This window comes from Dendropsophus ebraccatus, chromosome 15 (assembly GCF_027789765.1).
Source record: "Dendropsophus ebraccatus isolate aDenEbr1 chromosome 15, aDenEbr1.pat, whole genome shotgun sequence".
NCBI lineage: Eukaryota > Metazoa > Chordata > Amphibia > Anura > Hylidae > Dendropsophus > Dendropsophus ebraccatus.
In genome coordinates this window covers 6,882,452-6,904,898 of record NC_091468.1, presented here as the reverse complement: position 1 = coordinate 6,904,898, position 22,447 = coordinate 6,882,452, and the positions used below count along the sequence as shown (strand labels likewise).

General features: G+C 46.1%; 1 protein-coding gene across 5 annotated transcripts in view; it reads right to left on the bottom strand.

Annotated features, from left to right (window-relative positions):
- EHBP1 (EH domain binding protein 1) overlaps positions 1–22,447 on the bottom strand; it is a 253,241-nt gene that overhangs the window by 194,337 nt on the left and 36,457 nt on the right. For all 5 annotated transcript variants that reach the window (XM_069955491.1, XM_069955487.1, XM_069955486.1 and 2 more), the window contains exons 3-5: positions 18,773–18,830; positions 14,130–14,225; positions 12,279–12,332 (exon numbers count right to left, since the gene is read on the bottom strand). In XM_069955491.1, the coding sequence (XP_069811592.1) occupies positions 12,279–12,332; positions 14,130–14,225; positions 18,773–18,830 (208 nt within the window). The remainder of the gene's footprint in view (positions 1–12,278; positions 12,333–14,129; positions 14,226–18,772; positions 18,831–22,447) is intronic.

Below are 22,447 nucleotides of genomic sequence, written 5' to 3'. Positions count from 1 at the left end.
ACCTAGAGGAGCCAGAGGAAGACGTATACATCAATATACTTCTCCTCTATAGAAACAGATCCAGTTACTACAGAAAGACATGGGCACAACTGGTTTACCATAGGCTCTCACCTATAGGACGGATTAGCAGACCTTGTGAAGTGCAACATATAAAACACACAGAGATATAAAACCTAGATGATATAAAACACACAGATGATATAGACCCATGCTAATAGAGTTAAGAAGTCTTGTATGATCTGTGACAAGATAAAACCTACTCTTCTTCCTTTAAACCCGGGGGAACAGTATTCACTAGACCATAAACCGAGTCACCTGAAGGAGTCAATTAACTTGAACAATAGGTTAAACAAGGCTGCTGCCGGTTCACGCACTCCCTGCAAACGCCGGCAAAATGTGTTACTCAACGTGTTTAGATGACAACTCAATTACCCTGAAAAAAAAGTCAAGTCATGACCCGTCATACCTCAACGTCTGGAGCCTACAACACTTTCTGCAAATAACATTCACGTTATTCAGGCTGAGTAAGAATGGACTGACTTAACTGGCAAAGCTTGCTGGGACTTACAGCACCGCATAGACATCATACTATTACCGAGCCCCTCCATGTGCCGCATATGGTACCTCTGTATGGCACCATGTTCATTCTAAAACTGGGTATCGAGGCTTTAAAAAACAAACAAAAAAAAGCTAAACAAAAACACCAGCATAGGGATGGAACCCTACCGATCCAATACTGACAACTTCTCCTAAAGTTAGGCCATTCATTTTAAGAAACTGAATACTTAATAACCCCCATAGACATTGGATAAATGTTGGACGTCTATCGAATGTGGTTCACACCCCTCGTACCTGTCTCCTCTAACTCCAGCTCTGCCATTTACCAACCATACCAGGAACCTCAGCAAAGGCGATCTACAGAGACCTATGCATCATCTGTAATTGGGATGGACCTTACGGGAGGCTTTGTAGCATCACAGAATGTAAAGCCTCTTCTTGCTCATTGTGATATTTTCCTATATGCTATTATGTTCTATAATCTCATGTCTTTATCCATCTCTTTAATGATATTGTTCTGCATCAGAACAATACACCCCTGCCAGAACCAACAGTATTCTGCCGAATCGTTCTGTTCACGGAGGTTGCTGCCATGTAGGGGTGGATGTGGTCTGTAAGATGGTTACGTACAGGGGGACATGAACAGCCATTGATTTTAGGTGTTACAGGGCATCCTTATCTTCTTCCCATAATACATCCTAGAGCCACCTCTTCTGCAGGTACGGGACTCACGCGGCCATCTTCATTATGTAAGAAAACGCCATCTTCTTCATTGCTCCATAGTCCAGAACTAATGCTAACCTGCCAGGGTTGTGTCTACCAAGGTAGACAGGGAACCGGGGAACCGCACTCCAGTCTAAGACCCCAGAGCCCCATAGACAACAAGCTGTAATGTTCTGACACTTTTTTTTTTTTTACAACCAGCAGCAACCTTTTTATCAGTTTTCACTACAGCAGCTCTTCGTGGGACTAGACCAGACAAACTAGGCTTTGCTCTTCTTACACATCATTGAACCTTGGATACCCATGACTAGAGATGAGTAAATCACTACCCATGACCCCATTTCTGATTGTGCTATTTTGGACAACTGAAAACTGAGAACAACCCACAAGTCATGACGTTTGGGAGACTCTCTACCATGGCCATCTAGCCATCACCACCTCTCTATCGGATCCTTACACGTGTCCAATTCTCCTGCTTCCAACACAACAACTTCTTTATAGCTTAATCAGTGAATATAGGCTGCTTAACTAGGTCTGGTCTTGGCTAACTAAACCTGATGAACATAGCATATGGAAATTAATGCAGTGTGCGGACATAGGAGGAAGGGTTTTTTTTTTGCCTACTGAATTTTCTGCTATAGTCATATTATCACAACTCTGTCATCTACTACACAGACCAATAAGTACCAATCTTGTAGATCCGCACCCATTCACTGAGCTTATAACAAACCCAAAAATAACCCAAAGACCTTACAAAAACTTTTAAAATTGAATTGAGCAAAACTAAAACTAACTAATTCTGATTCTAAATCAGTAAGCAAAATGTGGAGAATGACTTGGAGATGTGTCCACCATCGACAGCACTCCAAACCTCTGCTCGACCGGTGCATTAAACCTGGCACCCTACGGCCATCAAAGCTTCCTTCACAAAGATTAGGAATCACTTTTATTCGTCAACTTAGGAAACAGGCAATGTGAATCTGGTCTTCAAAGGCCTTTGAATTTTCTCGATGTATTTTATCTTTTTGGAGAGGTGTCACACACAAAAGGGCTTCCCACCTCTAACCATTAAATAGAGCCAGGTTGTGAATAGTAGAGAATAATACACCAGACAACTCCATCATTTAGTTCCATGTAACCAATTCAACTTAATACAAAGAGTTTCGTAAGGAGGTCCTTCAGGTTGTCTATAAGATCTTCACGTTGAAGAGGTTTATATTGTGAGTTCATTTACTCATTTCATTTGTATTCAGGTTGAGTGGTGGCGTTCTACAAGAGGGTGGTGGCTCATCGTGAGTATACGGCCCCCGGGAACGTATCCCGTAAGGGATATACAAGTAAACATCAGATAGAGGAACTGTCGGGGGGCTAGCTTCTCTTCATCCCTGTGAATGCTAAGTGTGGGACCCCCAACCTAGTGCATTCAGAAGGCTTCTCGGTAAGTGAAGATCTCTAGGTTATCACAATGTCTCCTTTGTGTGTGGCTCTGTTGTTGAATCTACTTACCCTGATGAATGGTGCTACTGGCTAAAAATGGCTGCCTTCAATGTAATTTAAGGAATTAGGTTCATGGATGGATTAAATTTATGTTTTCATCTGGGAATAAATAGGTTTGTAAACCGTGAGTAAAAATCTTATCATCTAAAAAAACTTCAGAAATAAGTAAATCCAAAGTGACCAAACACTATACCACAATATAAAAAAGCTAGACCATGGTTATCATCCCAAACACTACACCACAACCCTATAGCAGTAATATACCAAAGTGACCATACCAAACGCTACACCACAACCCTATAGCAGTAATATACCAAAGTGACCATACCAAACGCTACACCACAACCCTATAGCAGTAATATACCAAAGTGACCATACCAAACGCTACACCACAACCCTATAAAAAAGCTAGACCATGGTTATCATCCCAAACACTACACCACAACCCTATAGCAGTAATATACCAAAGTGACCATACCAAACGCTACACCACAACCCTATAACAGTAATATACCAAAGTGACCATACCAAACGCTACACCACAACCCTATAACAAAGCTAGACCATGGTTATCATACCAAACACTACACCACACTATAACTAGCTAGACCAAACACTACAGCACAACACTATAGCAGTAATAAACCAAAGTGACCATACCAAACACTATACCACAATATAACAGAGATAAAGTGACCATACCAAACACTATACTACCACGTCTTCAGCCGGCTATGATGAAATGATTGGCTTAAAAAAACGATACTACAGCCCAGTCTGGTGAAGGCTCCGCGAAAAAGAGCTGATCAGCAAGATGGTCTGCTGCCTACATTATCATTTTCATCTGATTTACTGTATTGGGACTACGCTCCTTTCCTCGTGCACCACCTGCATACACGGAGTGCCGCTCTGATCCTTTTCCATAGAACATTTGATCAGCTGATCATTGTCTCTATTACACTAAGTGGCCTGATTCAGACGATTATTGCTCCACGTAATGGGGCCCTTACACACAAAGCTTCCTGGGAAAAGGTATGCAAATTAGCCCTCAGTATCTCTAGCGCCACCTAACAAGGTAGATACCCCGTCCCACCTTTAAAAAGAAACATGACATGACTAGAGCCAAAGCCCCCCACCCTCATCTGGGTTTCTACCTCTCATTCATCAGAGAGCTGCACAGCTCTTAGAAGGTTCTCATTCTCCGTATGGGAAGTGAGTAGGATGTATGGAGCCTAATGCTCCCATGCAGATTTTGTTCCCTTGAAAAACTAGAACAAGCAGCAATAGAATTGGCTTCTTAGGGCAACAAGGTAAATTTCTAACTAGTCAAGTGGGAGGCTCTTCTTAGTGATTGACAGCTCTATCCTTTATGGTCACTCATTCCATCACAGATTAGGACGCCCACTTAACTATGGTTCACGTGTCTGGAAAAGTTGTGCAGGGGTCCTGTGTCCTTCCTCCTTAGTTGTCCCGGCCGTGGGTTTCCTCCTTAGTTGTCCCGGCTGTGGGTCTCCTCCTTAGTTGTCCCGGCTGGGGGTCTCCTCCTTAGTTGTCCCGGCTGGGGGTTTCCTCCTTAGTTGTCCCGGCTGTGGGTTTCCTCCTTAGTTGTCCCGGCTGTGGGTTTCCTCCTTAGTTGTCCCAGCTGTGGGTTTCCTCCTTAGTTGTCCCGGCTGTGGGTTTCCTCCTTAGTTGTCCCGGCTGTGTGTTTCCTCCTTAGTTGTCCCGGCTGGGGTTTCCTCCTTAGTTGTCCCGGCTGTGGGTTTCCTCCTTAGTTGTCCCGGCTGTGGGTTTCCTCCTTAGTTGTCCCAGCTGTGGGTTTCCTCCTTAGTTGTCCCGGCTGTGTGTCTCCTCCTTAGTTGTCCCAGCTGGGGGTCTCCTCCTTAGTTGTCCCGGCTGTGGGTTTCCTCCTTACTTGTCCCGGCTGGGGGTTTCCTCCTTAGTTGTCCCAGCTGTGTTTTTCCTTCTTAGTTGTCCCAGCTGTGTGTTTCAGGTCATGGTGGAAGACCCAGCCATGACCCATCCTTACCGCTGTTACTGAGGATAGGAGGTTGTAGGCCCAAATCTCACAATACATAGCCCCATCAATCCTCCCTTTAATACAGTGAAGTTGTCCAGTCCCCTGTGCAGAAAAGTCCCCACAGTATGATGTTTCTCCTCAATGCTTCACAATTGAAACTGTGGTCTTGGGGTTATACTCATCCTTTCTCCTCCACCACTTTCTCCTCCTCAGGATTAATCAGATGGTCATTGGTGACGTCACCCGGGCCTGGACATGTGCTGGTGTGAGCTGGTGTGACCTTGTGTGTCCTGCCGGATTATACTTCATGACGGTGTTGTGTGTTACTAACAGTAATCTCTCTTCAGGTCACTCACCAGGTTCTTCCGTTTAGTTGTGGGCTGATTCCTGAGCTTTTTCAAAATCATCCTTACCCTATGAGGTGAGATCTTGACGGGAAAGATTGAAAGTCATCTTTTGTTTCTTCTATTTTCTAATAATTGTACGGCTTTTCTTTATCACCCAGCTGCTGCTTAACTATTGTTCTGTAGCCCATCCCAGCCTTATACAGGTCTACATTGTTGTCTCTGGTGTCCTTAGACAGCTCTTTGGTCCTGGCAATGGTGGAGAGGTTGAAGTGTGGTGGGTGTGTGGACAGGTGATTATTACACAGGTAATGAGATGAAACAGGTGCATGTAATCCAGGTAATGAGGGCAGAAGAGGAGGAGCTTCTTATAGAGACACTGACAGCTCTGTGAAATGCAGAATTCCTGCTGGTTGGTCAGTGATCAAATCCTTATTTCATGGTATAAAATGGTGAATAATTATTTATAAATCCTACAATGTTATTATCTGGAATGTTCTATAGATTCGGTCTTTCACCGGTTACCGACCAATATGACCCCCCTCTCCATTCTGTGTAGGTGATCAGATATTTATCATCCCCAATTTCTTTAGAAAACAAACCATGTAATGTAAAGACCCCAAAATGGATCTGGATTAAATCATCATCCAGACTGTCACCCAGAGTCGGAGATCTTAAAGGGGAACTCCGCTTTGTAGAAGTCTTTGATTGCTTGCTCAGCAGGCCGCCTGGTGGTGCTCCGCAGTCCAGGGCTCGGAGTGGTCGCCTCCACCTGTTGCCCCTCTCCTATCACAACGTGTGGAGCAGCTCAATAACCTTCTCTTGTAGCTGGCAGGCCGATATGACAAGCGGGGCTCCTCTTAGAGTTACATTATTTACAGCCAATTTCCATTTAAAAGCCAGAACTGTGATCCGCCTTACACTTTACATCTCAGAACACGGCCTGGTGTACATGAATACCGGCAGGATGTATTGTGTGTCACATGAATGGCGCGCTAACAATGATTTGGGCGCAGGAAAAACACTTCAAGAAGTTGATCTAAAGGATTCCATTACTCAGCAGTTCAGGCGTACGAGCCGGCTTCTCCCGTCCGCTCCGAAACATTACGCATTCACCCAGCATTGTTTGACACGGTGCCATGTTGATGATAAATTGCAACCTACAGCTCAAATAATTCTAGCCATGGATTAACATTTCAGAGGCTGAGCCACAGATTATGTGCGTGGATCTTGAATTTCATCAGCCCCCTTGGCACAATAGGTTTATTCTTCCCATTTTCCTCTATTTTCTCATGAAGGGTCAGGGAAGCTTAGCCCGGCTGTTGCATTCATTTCATTTCCACCAGATACCTTACCATCCGTATTTTCCTGTTATTTCCAATGCACATTGCTGCTCCCGCCGAGTGCTGAATATTGCTCGAAATTGCAGCAGAGGTGATGAAAGGCTGCCACCTGCTGGACACGCACAGTATGACACGCTAGTCCTGCTATTTCGGGAGCTGTACAAACTCTAAGGAACTCTACATGGTTGTGGTATATATGTACATGAAGAATAGCAGCATTCTGGTCATTATTAGAGAAGAGCGAATCTCAAGGATACCGGGGTCCTTCCAAACCCAAACATGCAGAATTTTATTACCATTGGCTGAAGAAGTTGGATGCAGCCTTAGGGACGCCAGGAAAACATGGATACATCCTATGGCTATATCCTTGTTTTCCAGGCAGCATCCCACTTCTTCAGCCACCGTTCGGGTTTGGAAGGACCCCAGCATGCTGAAGATTCGCTCATCTCTAATCATTATATAATTTGTATACTGTGTGTTCCATCGGTTTTACCCTTTACAGGATCCTTATTCCCTGAGTTAGTGGGTGAATCCTCTATGTTGTCTCCCATATACTGCAGACATACAGAAGAGAAGATTCTGTTCCCCTATACTTCTAAAGCACCCCCTAAGTAGTAACAGCATGGAGAAAATTATGGGGCTGTACTGAGTAGTTCAAGCTGTCAAGCCTGGGGGTCAGATCAAATGCTTACTTACAGCTCCCGTAGTGATTCTCCTTTCTGGTGGAAAGGAGGAAAGAGGCATTTTCTTCTGATAAGATATACAGTGATACACCCTGATCTGTCACCATTCTCTATACATTGCTACCTTGGATTAAGAGTAACTTGGACTGAGAGCGTTTTGGTGTAAGAGCTCACAGTTTTTCAAAATTGTGACTTTGTGTAATCGCATTGCTTTGGTGTAAGAGCTCCCTGTACTGAGGGGGAGTGGGGGAGGGGCATGGTCTGCATAGCGGGGTCTACAGCACTGTACTCGGAACCAGGAAGTCTCCCTCACCTTCCAAATCATAGCAGATCCACTTCAGGCTGGGGCTTACATCAGAGGACAGGACTGTAGAGGTAATCTCTCCATAGCTGTAACCCCTCTCTCCCCAGACAAAGAGTGCTGCATGTATGTGCCCCCATCTCCCTGCTCATTCCTTCCTGCTCCCTGCAGTCTCTGTCAGCCCTTGTGTTTCCCATGCTCTCCATTCCTGCTATAATGTCCCTGCACTTACACTCGGCTATACACACTGCTGCTATAATGTGCCTGCACTCACACTCCGCTATACACACTGCTGCAATAATGTGCCTGCACTCACACTCAGCTATACATACTGCTGCTATAATGTGCCTGCACTTAAACTCAGCCATTCAAATTGTTGTAAAGAAAAGTTTCTGTCACTGTCCTCCTGCACAGCTCTGTCATTCTCGCTTCCTGGATTTCGCTTCCCTGAACGGATTATGCTCCTAATCCAAGGCACCACTGTATATATATGATACAAAATATGCAACCGTGACTATAGTCAGGATGGGACAATTGGCATCAGACTCATGTTTTTTTTTCCCGTTTTTTTGCTTTCCTCTGGATCAATGCATTGATCCGGGTTTCTGCAAGTTGAACTTAATGGATCAACCTTATTAACTGTGTAGTTGCAGCATAAGACAAAAAGGATTAAAGGAGGGAAAGAAATGAAGTAATGATCAGGCGGATCTTATATGGCATTGCCTCGGTTTGTTCTTCCTTTCAATGCTGGATAAGGGTCTGTGATGTTTCCGCTGTCGCCGTCACCGTGATTTATATGACACTTCTTCATCACAAGTAATTAATCAACCAGAAAATTGTTGCAGAAGTCCTCTTAGTACTGTGGAACGGCTACTATCATATCATGTATATAGCAGCTTCAGATCAGTGTTGGGTGATTGATTAGCCGGTGACAATACCTACACAAGATCTTACGCTAATCTTAAATTAGGACTGCCCCCAATTGCCCTGCCGGGTTCACTTAGAGGCGCACACCTTAGCCTGACCTGTGCCTGCTGTATGGCGGACACAGACATATACACCTGCTCATGGTACAGGGGGGCATGATGGAAACCTTTATATATGTTACTGGAGGAAGAAGGGAAAGGGGGGGCATGATGGAAACCTTTATATATGTTACAGGAGGAAGAAGGGAGAGGGGGGACATGATGGAAACCTTTATATATGTTACAGGAGGAAGAAGGGAAAGGGAGGACATGATGGAAACCTTTATATATGTTACAGGAGGAAGAAGGGAAAGGGGGACATGATGGAAACCTTTATATATGTTACAGGAGGAAGAAGGGAAAGGGGGGACATGATGGAAACCTTTATATATGTTACAGGAGGAAGAAGGGAGAGGGGGGACATGATGGAAACCTTTATATATGTTACAGGAGGAAGAAGGGAAAGGGGGGACATGATGGAAACCTTTATATATGTTACAGGAGGGAAGAAGGGAAAGGAAAGACATGATGGAAACCTTTATATATGTTACAGGGGGAAGAAGGGAAAGGAGAGGGATGATGGAAATCTTTATATATGTTACAGGAGGAAGAAGGGAAAGGGAGGACATGATGGGGACCTTTATATATGTTACAGGAGGAAGAAGGGAAAGTAGAGAAGTGTTTAAAAAAAAAAAAAAAAAAAAAAAAAAAAAAAAAAACTGAACACCAAACAAGAGGAGACAGTGAGAGGTTATTGGGGGAAAGATCAGAAGCAATGTGAGAGAATATTATTTTACTGAAAGAGTAGTAGATATGGAGGAAACTTCCAGCAGATGTGGTAGGTAAATCTACAATAACAGAATGTAACCTGCCCGGTATATATATATATATACATATATATATATATATATATATATATATATATATATATATATATATATATATATATATACACATATATCTATATATATATATATATATACCGGGCAGGTTACATTCTGTTATTGTAGTATTTTCCTTCTTATTATGTTAGGATAGATATATATATATATATATATATATATATATATATATATATATATATATATATACATATATCTATCCTAACATAATAAGAAGGAAAATACTAATGGTGGAAGCATCAGGGTAAATAAAATGTCAAAAAGAAAAGAAATCCTGACGATTTCTTGTGGATTGGAAATCTGCAGAATGTCGCATTTATGTTGCATTTGCTCTGTAGATTTATTGTCGACATTCCCCATTGACTTTACTGGGTAAGTATAAATCTGCAGTCAGTATACAGGCGGATATAGAAATCCATTAGTAACAAATTACTAAACAAATCCGGATAACTCAGCTTCTTTTAATGACTAATCTCATAAGAAGCCACTAGATGGCAGTGTAACAAGGCACTATAATGCTAGTATATGGCGGTATCCCTGCCCAGGACATGTGACATCGCTTAGTCCCATGGGGGTCTGACCACACAGGCCGGGGCTCTATAATGTATCGTGTCTCACCCCGCTTTATAATACCGTATTGGGGCAGTAGGGGAATTTTTTTTGCTTGTATACTGAGGATCATGTGTATGCGTTGTGTCCACCTGTTGTAGCTGATGTGGGATGAGGCTTTCAGCTATATTGGTTTATTTGCCCTCTGAAATGACTTCCTAATACACTTTCCATGAAGCTTCTGTATTTTCAGAGAGAAGGGGTGGGGGAGTATTGGTGGGACGGGGGTCTTATTATTACAGTGCACCTATGGAGATCACTTTTCTGGGCTTACAGTAGTGTAATATGGATTACTGTGTCCTGGATGTGCCTGATCCCACGTCTGATGACCTGTACTGACAGCCCCCACATCACATCATCAGACCTGCAGTCAGAACATAGTAATAACCTACATACAAGAACGCCTCCACATTACTGCAGTGTCAACCCAGACTAAGACTTAGCAATGCAAGGGAATGGGATATTTATCAGAAATCCCCAGCAAAACCTTAATATTAAAGGGAAGGTGTCACCTAGATTTTCTGTTACTTATTACAGTCAGATACTGAAACGTGCATTTAGTGACACGCTCTACAGCAAGCCTCATGGACATAGACGACAATTGACAGACTCTGTCCCCTTGAGATGAATGTGAGACATTACTGAGCGCGCTCTGTGACCTGTGAAGAGGCAAACCAATGTCTGGATCAGCTGGCACCTGCATTAGATTCCTGGCGGCCGGGTTGGCTTATACTGGGGTATTGGTCTGGTCCTGGTTTTAGGTGATGCTACATGGTGCTGGATATAGTGATCTCCTGCCGCTACGTCCTATCTTGTACAATCGTTTTTACTGCAAACAAACTGTAAAGCCCAGATGTCCATAATGTCCTTCCTGGGCTCATTGCAGCAGTCGCTGTCTGATTGTTATTGCAGGCCATAATATAAATCTAACCAGCCCACATTACAGGACATTTACCGACAACCTATCTGGCGCCATTTATTGTCAGACATAATGCGGATGTCAGAGTCTTGTCGATATCACGTCTACCAGGAGGAATCGCTGACAGTCATTGCATGTTTTCTCCAGCACAGACGGATAATGGACGGAGGCCTAATGTATCCACCAGCAGTAAGGGAAGGTGTTTGTATGACTTGTGCCCACCAGGTGGCGCTGTCACACCATTCAATATACAGGAGGCCATATCAGGCTTATTGGAGGATATAACACTACAAGCAGACCTCCGCCATGGTATATACCTGTGCTGGACAGCAGGGCCTGGGACATAATAAAACCTACACACAGAAGACCCCCACTAATTATGAGAAGAGGGGTGTAATCGCAAACAAGATGGTTTATCGTTAACCTGAAATCGTTCCCCATATTACACAGATTGATAGTCGTTACTACGATCGGTTCCTCTGATTTCAGGTAATGAAGAAACGATGTGGAATTACACTGACCGGTTAACAAGGATTTTAGGGTCAGATCCAAATCAACGATCAACAACACATGAACGATTTTTTGATCGTTGTCTGCAATTACACAAGATGATTATCATTTAAATTCAAACGATATAACGATTTTCTGCACGATAATCGTCCGTGTAATAGGGTCCTAAGACCAGACTGATCAGCTGCTTGTATTGTGTATATAGGGGATAACTCCTATAATAGTATATTCTTAGTGTGAGCCATCGAGGTCAGATCAGGAACAACCAATCACAAGAATAACCTATAGTTTGGGGGTCTTGGGAGTAGGATGCACCGATGACGCAGCATAAGGATCAGCACTCGGTTATAGTTTGGGGGTCCTCGGGGTTGGAGGTATTGTGATCACACATTGATGACGCAGCATAAGGATCAGCACTCGGTTATAGTTTGGGGGTCCTCGGGGTTGGAGGTATTCTGATCACACATTGATGACACAGCATAAGGATCAGCACTCGGTTATAGTTTGGGGGTCCTCGGAGTTGGAGGTATTGTGATCACACATTGATGACACAGCATAAGGATCAGCACTCGGTTATAGTTTGGGGGTCCTCGGAGTTGGAGGTATTCTGATCACACATTGATGACGCAGCATAAGGATCAGCGCTCGGTTATAGTTTGGGGGTCCTCGGAGTTGGAGGTATTCTGATCACACATTGATGACGCAGCATAAGGATCAGCGCTCAGTTATAGTTTGGGGGTCCTCAGGGTTGGAGGTATTGTGATCACACATTGATGGCACAGCATAAGGATCAGCACTCGGTTATAGTTTGGGGGTCCTCGGGGTTGGAGGTATTCTGATCGCACATTGATGATACAGCATAAGGATCAGCACTCGGTTATGCTTCACAACAGTTATTTGTACTTACGTTTTCTATCACAAACGTCCATTCTTTGTCTTCAAACTCCTCAGCGTGAGGGTCCTAAGAGTCACAAAACACAAGGGATAATATCACAGCAGCTGCGGATAACATATGGGAATGTTCACATCCTATCTGCTCACCGACTGTATGTATGTATGACTATATACACATCTATATGGCTGGGCCCCCACACACTGCAAGGCATCTGAAGAGACCTCTGTATCTAGCAGCTGGGATGGCTTCTCAGACCCCCATACATGAACCAGAGTGACTGTTTTCTATGAGAAGGCTGCCCCCATAGAGAGTAGTGACTTCCTAAAATCTAGGATTTGAAGGAATACTTACCTACCCAATCCCCTGTCGCTGCTACCATGACGGTCTCCCTGGTCCCTGCGCGATGTACATGGTACTGAGCGGAGGGGGGGGGGGCATGTACACAGCACTCAGAGGGGGGCCATGTACACAGTGCTCAGCGGGGGGGCGCGGGCGATGTACACGGCACTCAGCGGGTGGGGGGGGGATGGGCATGCACACGGTACTCAGCGGGGGGGGGGGATGGGCATGCACACGGTACTCAGCGGGGGGGGGGGGGATCAGCTGGGGGCGATGTACACGGTACTCAGCGGGGGGGGGGATGGGCATGCACATGGTACTCAGCGGGGGGGGGGGGGGGTCAGCTGGGGGCGATGTACACGGTACTCAGCGGGGGGGGGGGATGGGCATGCACACGGTACTCAGCGGGGGGGGGGGGGGTCAGCTGGGGGCGATGTACACGGTACTCAGCGGGGGTGGGGGGCATTTACACGGTACTTACCCGGGGGGGGTGGGGGGGCGGGGGGGGGGGGGGGGGTTGAGGGGGGGGGGGGGGGGGGGGGGGGGGGGGGGGGGAGCCATGTACACAGTACTCAGCGGGGGGGGGGGGCATGTACACAGTAGTCAGCGGGGGGGGGCCATGTACACAGTACTCAGCGGGGGGGGCCATGTACACAGCACTCAGCGGGGGGCCATGTACACAGCACTCAGCGGGGGGCCATGTACACAGCACTCTGCGGGGGGGCCACGTACACAGTACTCTGCGGGGGGCCACGTACACAGTACTCTGCGGGGGGCCACGTACACAGTACTCTGCGGGGGGCCACGTACACAGTACTCTGCGGGGGGCCACGTACACAGTACTCTGCGGGGGGCCACGTACACAGTACTCTGCGGGGGGCCACGTACACAGTACTCTGCGGGGGGCCACGTACACAGTACTCTGCGGGGGGCCACGTACACAGTACTCTGCGGGGGGCCACGTACACAGTACTCTGCGGGGGGCCACGTACACAGTACTCTGCGGGGGGCCACGTACACAGTACTCTGCGGGGGGCCATGTGCACAGTACTCTGCGGGGGGCCACGTACACAGTACTCTGCGGGGGGCCATGTGCACAGCACTCAGCGGGGGGCAATGTACACAGCACTCAGCGGGGGGCCACGTACACAGTACTCTGCGGGGGGCCATGTGCACAGTACTCTGCGGGGGGCCATGTGCACAGTACTCTGCGGGGGGCCATGTGCACAGTACTCTGCGGGGGGCCACGTACACAGTACTCTGCGGGGGGCCACGTACACAGTACTCTGCGGGGGGCCATGTGCACAGCACTCAGCGGGGGGCAATGTACACAGCACTCAGCGGGGGGCCATGTACACAGTACTCTGCGGGGGACAACGTACACAGTACTCAGCGGGGGCCATGAACAAAACAAATTGAGGGAAATTTATGAAAGCTGCGCCCGTGGAATACGCCAGGAAGGCGACGCTGATGCGCTGATTACCGGCACTACTGTTTGGGGCTCGTGTGATACAGGACACTTACCTTGAAGAGAGTCACAGTGATTTCCACATTTTCGGGCACCGGCCACACCACGACCCCCCGGTAAGGGTTCTTTATACCCGGCTGCCAGCTATGTGCCTGCAATGAGACATGACACCACGTCAGGGGGCACAGTATAGAACTACAGACTGGACAGGTTTTACTGTAACAGAGAAAGCAGAAGAAATTCACAAAGATGAAGCGAACAGGATAAATCGGACTACAAAACCTCCGATAAAGGCTCCAGGTGTTCAGCACAATCCTATACTGGGTGCAGCAGAAGCAGCAAGTTCTAAAAAGGAGCCAAAACTGATGGTCCGCCTCCAGACCAGGTCATCGATATTAGATTGGCGGGGTCCGACCTGCGGCACCCTAACCAATCAGACTGGGAGAGGCCACACCACCCCTGCTGCAGGTCACCAATGTTTACCGGCGTATGTGCTGCATTGCTGTACTATTGGTTGCAGCGCTGCTAGGTACTGCGGTGTGGCTCCATTCACACTGTACATGTTTAATCCCAGGTTTGTTGGCTGGTCACATCTTTTATATGGCCGCTGAAATCATCAGGAGATCCCCCTTTGTCTGGGAGGGTAAAAAGCCCAGATCTACAAGCTGAGGGAAGTAGGAGGCGCAGGCGCTCCACATATAAGGGGGGATTACATGGCGTCCCTCTTATCAGCCTTATGTAGATGGTGCCGACTGTCCATAGAAATACCATGGCTTCATATAGAACAAACTCATACGGAACCCCATCCGCTTAATTAGATACAGCTTATACTATTCTGGGAAGGGATAAAGTGTGTCAGCTCTAACCAATCAATATTAAAGGGGTATTCCACTCATACATAACTTTTGATATGTTGCTGCCCATGGTGAGACTAACAATTCCTTCCATACTTGCTATCATCTATTCAGTCTCCTTCCCCCAGTTCTCAGCTGCTGCTTTCTGCTAAAGACACAAAAATCTGTGTGAGCTTTTCTCTCTGTCTCCCCTTCCTCCCCCCTCCCCTTTTGAGACGGCTGATGTAAACAAGTCCCTGGCAGGCTGTATCTGCAACATTGTAAAGCTGGGCGGGTTATTCTCAGGTCACGTTGCTGATGACCTCACTGTGATTAATCCTCCTAGCATTAGAAGGAAGCTACAATGTTGCAGATACAGCCTGCCAAGGACTTGTGTTCACATCAGCCATCTCAGAAGGGAGGGGGGAGGAGGGGAGACAGAGAGAAAAGCTTACACACAGATTTCTGTGCCTTCAGCAAAAGGCAGCAGCTCAGACCTGGGGAAGGAGACTAAATAGATAATAACAAGTATGGAAGGAATTTAGTCTCACCATGGGCAGCAACATATCAGAAGTTATGTTTGAGTGGAATACCCCTTTATAAGCCCTGTAATTTCTCTGCATGCATCTACAGTCCCTTAGGATTTGTCACACATTTCAGTGCTGCTTCATTGCTGCAATGAAACTGCAACGTGTGTGAACGCGGTCTAAGAAACAGAAGCTAGCGGCAATATAATATCAGCAGTCACTGCCCAATGGGGTCGCCGTCTCCTTCTACACAGAACGTACAGCGACACAAAACCTCTGTGCAGATTATACAATCCCATCTTATAGGTTTTATATAGATGTAGAGAGATCTTATGTCCTAATCCTTCATCTTCTATGTAAGCGTGCGCCATCTCCATCTCCTCCTAAAAGCTTGTCAGGAATTATCCACAATTTGCTGTATATTCCATTAACAGGAGAAAAAAAAACGGAAATTCTGGAAGAGAATCTGTGGACGTTCATGAGAAATCTCTGCAATGTTTCATCAAGAAGAGCTCAGGACCGGGACTTCATTCATATATTACAGACAAAGGGACCCCCCCAGGGTAAAATGGTGGAGGGTGGGTGGGCCACATTACTCAAATCTAAAATCTATGGGATTACTGAAGACCCCAGAAAACTGCACACAGCTATATACTGAATCCCCATAGCAACTGACCATAGAGGCACTGCGCATGCTCCACCACCCCTCCATACACACATGGGCACTGGGGACCATCATTGTGGGGAGCAGTACGAGTCCTATAGGCTGGAGCCCCATCATTCAGGCACTCATCGCCTAAGTTGTTGTTATAGGAAAACCCTGAAAGAAAGCAGCCATATTCTTCTGATGTTGCCCATTTGGTGGTTACAACTGTATTACACTGTCCTGTGGATTTATACTACACTACTATAGACCACATGCATGGGGAGAAGGGGTTACCGATGCACTGGCTTTGTAAAGCGCTGTGTCAGCAGAAAGGCAAGAAACAGCAGCAGCTTGGCAAGGAAAGAGTTGTACTAAACTCTGAGCAGCTTCTGATGATGACAAGAGAAAAGGAAAATTACACACAGGAGGCAGCACTGTGTACCTGAGTGGTAAGAGTGCAAGCAAGGGACTTATAGGTGGCCAGAAGGGGAAGCCATGATGTACCTTTGTGTAAAGTGTGGACCTTCTGGAGGAGACACAGCCGGGAGCACAATCCTGCACTCCCTTCCTGTGTTCCATTTTAGTGTCTTTGTTACTAGAGACAGACTGAGCCTAACAACAGGCAGTGAACAGCAGACTGAAGAGAGAGTGGCCGAGACATCATAGCTTTTTTTTTTTCTAGAGTAATTCATCATTTTGTGGAAATTACGTGATTTACAAAGATTCCCACAGGTCACCAGGGGAGGAAGAAAGCAACCATTGACTGCAATACATTGTAAAAGTACATGAGCCCCTATACTAATGCGGGAATTCAGTGACCAAGCTGCCCCCTCCACAGTATAGTATAATATAGTAGGGAAGATAGTATAAAACCAAAAGACTACAGTGATATAACAGTAACTCCATGTTTTCCACAGTCTACAGTAATAAAAATCATAAAGCTATAACAATATGTTCTCTGTGCCAGATATGAAAAATAATCGAGCTGTAAAGGAGCCATAATAACCAAATTTACATAGAGAATTCCCATTTACATGTAATGAGATGGTAATAGCACAGCTGGAATCCGTCTTAACCTGAGGACCCCCCCCCCCCCCCACACTCACACGAGTGGCGGAACAATCCGGGGAGCGGCGTCAGGTCTGTACACGGGGGAAACACATAGAAGGGAAAGAAAAATGCAGCTCAGCGACATCTATCACCCCGATAAATGGGACTGCGGGCCGTTTAATCCCGGTGTTTAATGTTTTATGGCTGCGTCTGATCGTCTGATACCAGAAAATGGCCGCGGGGAAAGAATTAAATTAAAATGATTGTTAATGTACATAATTGTTCATAAGACGAGCGACAAAGCAGAAAGGTGGAACGTGCGAATAGTACAACGTGTATCAACGGGGAATCACCGACTGTAACTAAATACATGAATCACAGCGGAGACCCGACTAACCGGGGACGTGTACAAAAGCAGATTGATCATCAGACTATAGTGTGTGTGTGTGTGTGTATGTGTGTATAATATATATATTTATATATATATATATATATATATATATATATATATATATATATATACACATACACACACACACACACACAGTATAAGGACAGGTCCGCTCTCCTATGTAAGGACAGTATAGTATGGGGACAGGTCCGCTCTCCTATGTAAGGACAGTATAGTATGGGGACAGGTCCGCTCTCCTATGTAAGGACAGTATAGTATAAGGACAGGTCCGCTCTCCTATGTAAGGACAGTATAGTATGGGGACAGGTCCACTCTCCTATGTAAGGACAGTATAGTATGGGGACAGGTCCGCTCTCCTATGTAAGGACAGTATAGTATGGGGACAGGTCCGCTCTCCTATGTAAGGACAGTATAGTATGGGGACAGGTCCGCTCTCCTATGTAAGGACAGTATAGTATGGGGACAGGTCCGCTCTCCTATGTAAGGACAGTATAGTATGGGGACAGGTCCGCTCTCCTATGTAAGGACAGTATAGTATGGGGACAGGTCCGCTCTCCTATGTGAGGACAGTATAGTATGGGGACAGGTCCGCTCTCCTATGTGAGGACAGTATAGTATGGGGACAGGTCCGCTCTCCTATGTGAGGACAGTATAGCATGGGGACAGGTCCGCTCTCCTATGTGAGGACAGTATAGTATGGGGACAGGTCCGCTCTCCTATGTAAGGACAGTATAGTATGGGGACAGGTCCGCTCTCCTATGTAAGGACAGTATAGTGTAAGGACAGGTCCGCTCTCCTATGTGAGGACAGTATAGCATGGGGACAGGTCCGCTCTCCTATGTAAGGACAGTATAGTGTAAGGACAGGTCCGCTCTCCTATGTAAGGACAGTATAGTGTAAGGACAGGTCCGCTCTCCTATGTAAGGACAGTATAGCATGGGGACAGGTCCGCTCTCCTATGTAAGGACAGTATAGCATGGGGACAGGTCCGCTCTCCTATGTGAGGACAGTATAGTATGGGGACAGGTCCGCTCTCCTATGTAAGGACAGTATAGTATGGGGACAGGTCCGCTCTCCTATGTAAGGACAGTATAGTATGGGGACAGGTCCGCTCTCCTATGTAAGGACAGTATAGTATGGGGACAGTATCTTATGGTAACAGGTCTGCTCTTTTATATAATGTCAGCATAGTATACGGTATATTTATTTCATCTATATAACATCTCCTCACCTTGGACGATTTCCTTCGACTCCTTCGGGTCCACACCACAACCAGTTTGTCCGGCTGCCTATATAAACAGAGAATGGACAGGTTACTCATTTCATTCCCTTTATTGTTACACGTACGTCATGTAGCAAAACTATCTAATAAAAGCTTCCAGTAATAGAGCAGCACATCTATATACGGCACATCTATATACGGCACATCTATATAGTATGACACATCCATACAGCTGATCGGAAGACACTCTGGAAAAAATTGAAACTCTACCATCCTCCCTGACCAAATGAGTTACAGAAACGTAATCTATGGCTGCTATATACATATTAAACATAATCAGTACTGAAGGCTATGGCCAGAGCTGATTCTTTGTATGGTGCAGGTTAGTAAGCATGCTCTAAGACCTGTACAGACGTCACTCTACAGGGAGGGGAGACTGAGCTGCTATGGTCCTATCTATATACTGGTGTCACCTTTCACTGTCATTCTGAGGAAGAGGAAGTCTCATCTTTTTAGGCTTGGTGGGAAGTGTCCATGTTTTCCAGGCAGTCCTTGGGCTGCATCCACCTTCTCCAGGCAGCCGGATTCAAATGGGTTTGTGCCAACCTGAACTTCCCTCTTTCTATTAAAGTCCGGCCAGACCCATTTTTTGACAAGTGTCGGGGAGGATAAAAGAAATAAAAAGTGTTCGTACCTCCTGTGCTCCATCGCTGGTGGCCGCATACCACTGCTCGGGTCCCCAGTCATTCCTAGTCTGAGCGGGGACCTGATTTGTGACATGTGAGTAGGTCTGGCCGGACTTCTCCTTTAACTAGGCATGGGTCGGTCCTTTGGGGCCAGGAAGGAGTGACGGCTGGTGGGAAACATCCTGTATAATTCCGCCTCTCCGGGAACGCTGGAGCTTAGGGGCGGTCCCTCTGTGACGCTACTGGCACCTACACTAAGAAGAGGCCTGAATACACCAGACATCCCCTCCCAGCTGTGACTACTTCGCCGCTAAGGACCACCCCGATGACTACGGAGATATTATTTACATACAGCGCGGGAGATTTACAAAGCACATTTTCAGGCCTTACGCTAGTTACTTCTATGGTTGGAAACAGAGCTGGGGGCGAGAAGTTACAGCTGCAGAGATGATTTTCTCAGGATTGTTTCCCCTTTAAGGGAGAGAGTCTGTGCTGGAATGTAGTGTCACCCAGAGGTGGAATTCAGCGAGCCTCCCAGATATACAGCTGGAGAGTCTGGACGGCTCAATACTACTGGGGAAGGAGACAATGATAGAAACAGTCCTGCAAGGTAAACGCAGTCCAAATATGTAAAGAAGAATTCCAAAAGATGACAGCAACGGCCAAGTCACATAGACCCGCATGTGTAAGTGAACGACAACCAATCAGGCCAATCAGTCTCTAGTAACAGAGACACTAAAATGGAACACAGGAAGGGAGCGCAGGATTGTGCTCCCGGCTGTGTCTCCTCCAGAAGGTCCACACTTTACACAAAGGTACATCAAGGCTTCCCCTTCTGGCCACCTATATTAGGCGTAAAACATTCACACCCCATGACTGTAATCCCACCCATCACCTGACATTCACTCCCATTATTACACACCCACCTGACTAGTAACTAAAGTGTCAAACAAATTATAAATTGTACATCAGGAGTGTAAGGGCATATCAAGAAACTAAAAGGTGTGTGAGCGGGACCCCCTCAGCTAATTTATTATAACATCTTATTTTGGGCAGGGCTGTGGAGTCGGTAAGCCGCAGCTCCGACTCCAACTCAGACTCCTGAATTTTATCAGGACCGACTCCGACTCCTTCATAAATGGCCGGTCATATACCAGGGGAGTTATCTATCACACTGGCTCAGCAGCTTCTCCCTAATGTCCTACATGATCCTGGGGCGACTTCTGAGGGAATAAGGAAACATATGAAGCAGCTTCTCCTGTGTGTGCAGTGGATGCAGCCAGTCTCCGGCCTCCATGTCCTGAACTACTCACAACTAGAATAGATGGAGCAGGTGGTCTTTTCCTGCTGACAGTCTTCTATGTTTCTAACTAAATATTCACCAGACACACAGAAACACTGCTAACAATGCCAGATCCCTGTGATATAGAGGTCAGACATAGTGATATAGAGAGGGGTCACACATAGTGATATAGAGAGGGGTCACACATAGTGATATAGAGAGGGGTCACACATAGTGATATAGAGAGGGGTCACACATAGTGATATAGAGAGGGGTCACACATAGCGATATAGAGAGGGGTCACACATAGCGATATAGAGAGGGGTCACACATAGTGATATAGAGAGGGGTCACACATAGTGATATAGAGAGGGGTCACACATAGTGATATAGAGGGGTCACACATAGTGATATAAAGAGGGGTCACACAGTGATATAGAGAGGGGTCACACATAGTGATATAGAGAGGGGTCACACATAGTGATATAGAGAGGGGTCACACATAGCAATAGAGAGGGGTCACACATAGCGATATAGAGAGGGGTCACACATAGCGATATAGAGAGGGGTCACACATAGCAATATAGAGAGGGGTCACACATAGCAATATAGAGAGGAGTCACACATAGCGATATAGAGAGGGGTCACACAGTGATATAGAGAGAGGTCACACATAGTGATATAGAGAGGGGTCACACATAGTGATATAGAGAGGGGTCAAACAGTGATATAGAGAGGGGTCACACAGTGATATAGAGAGGGGTCACACATAGTGATATAGAGAGAGGTCACACATAGTGATATAGAGAGGGGTCACACATAGTGATATAGAGAGGGGTCACACATAGTGATATAGAGGGGTCACACATAGTGATATAAAGAGGGGTCACACAGTGATATAGAGAGGGGTCACACATAGCGATATAGAGAGGGGTCACACATAGCGATATAGAGAGGGGTCACACATAGCAATATAGAGAGGGGTCACACATAGCAATATAGAGAGGAGTCACACATAGCGATATAGAGAGGGGTCACACAGTGATATAGAGAGAGGTCACACATAGTGATATAGAGAGGGGTCACACATAGTAATATAGAGAGGGGTCAAACAGTGATATAGAGAGGGGTCACACAGTGATATAGAGAGGGGTCACACATAGTGATATAGAGAGAGGTCACACATAGTGATATAGAGAGGGGTCACACATAGTGATATAGAGAGAGGTCACACATAGTGATATAGAGGGGTCACACATAGTGATATAAAGAGGGGTCACACAGTGATATAGAGAGGGGTCACACATAGTGATATAGAGAGGGGTCACACATAGTGATATAGAGAGGGGTCACACATAGCAATAGAGAGGGGTCACACATAGCGATATAGAGAGGGGTCACACATAGCGATATAGAGAGGGGTCACACATAGCAATATAGAGAGGGGTCACACATAGCAATATAGAGAGGAGTCACACATAGCGATATAGAGAGGGGTCACACAGTGATATAGAGAGAGGTCACACATAGTGATATAGAGAGGGGTCACACATAGTGATATAGAGAGGGGTCACACATAGTGATATAGAGGTCACACATAGTGATATAGAGAGGGGTCACACATAGTGATATAGAGAGGGGTCACACATAGTGATATAGAGAGGGGTCACACATAGTGATATAGAGAGGGGTCACACACAGCGATATAGAGAGGGG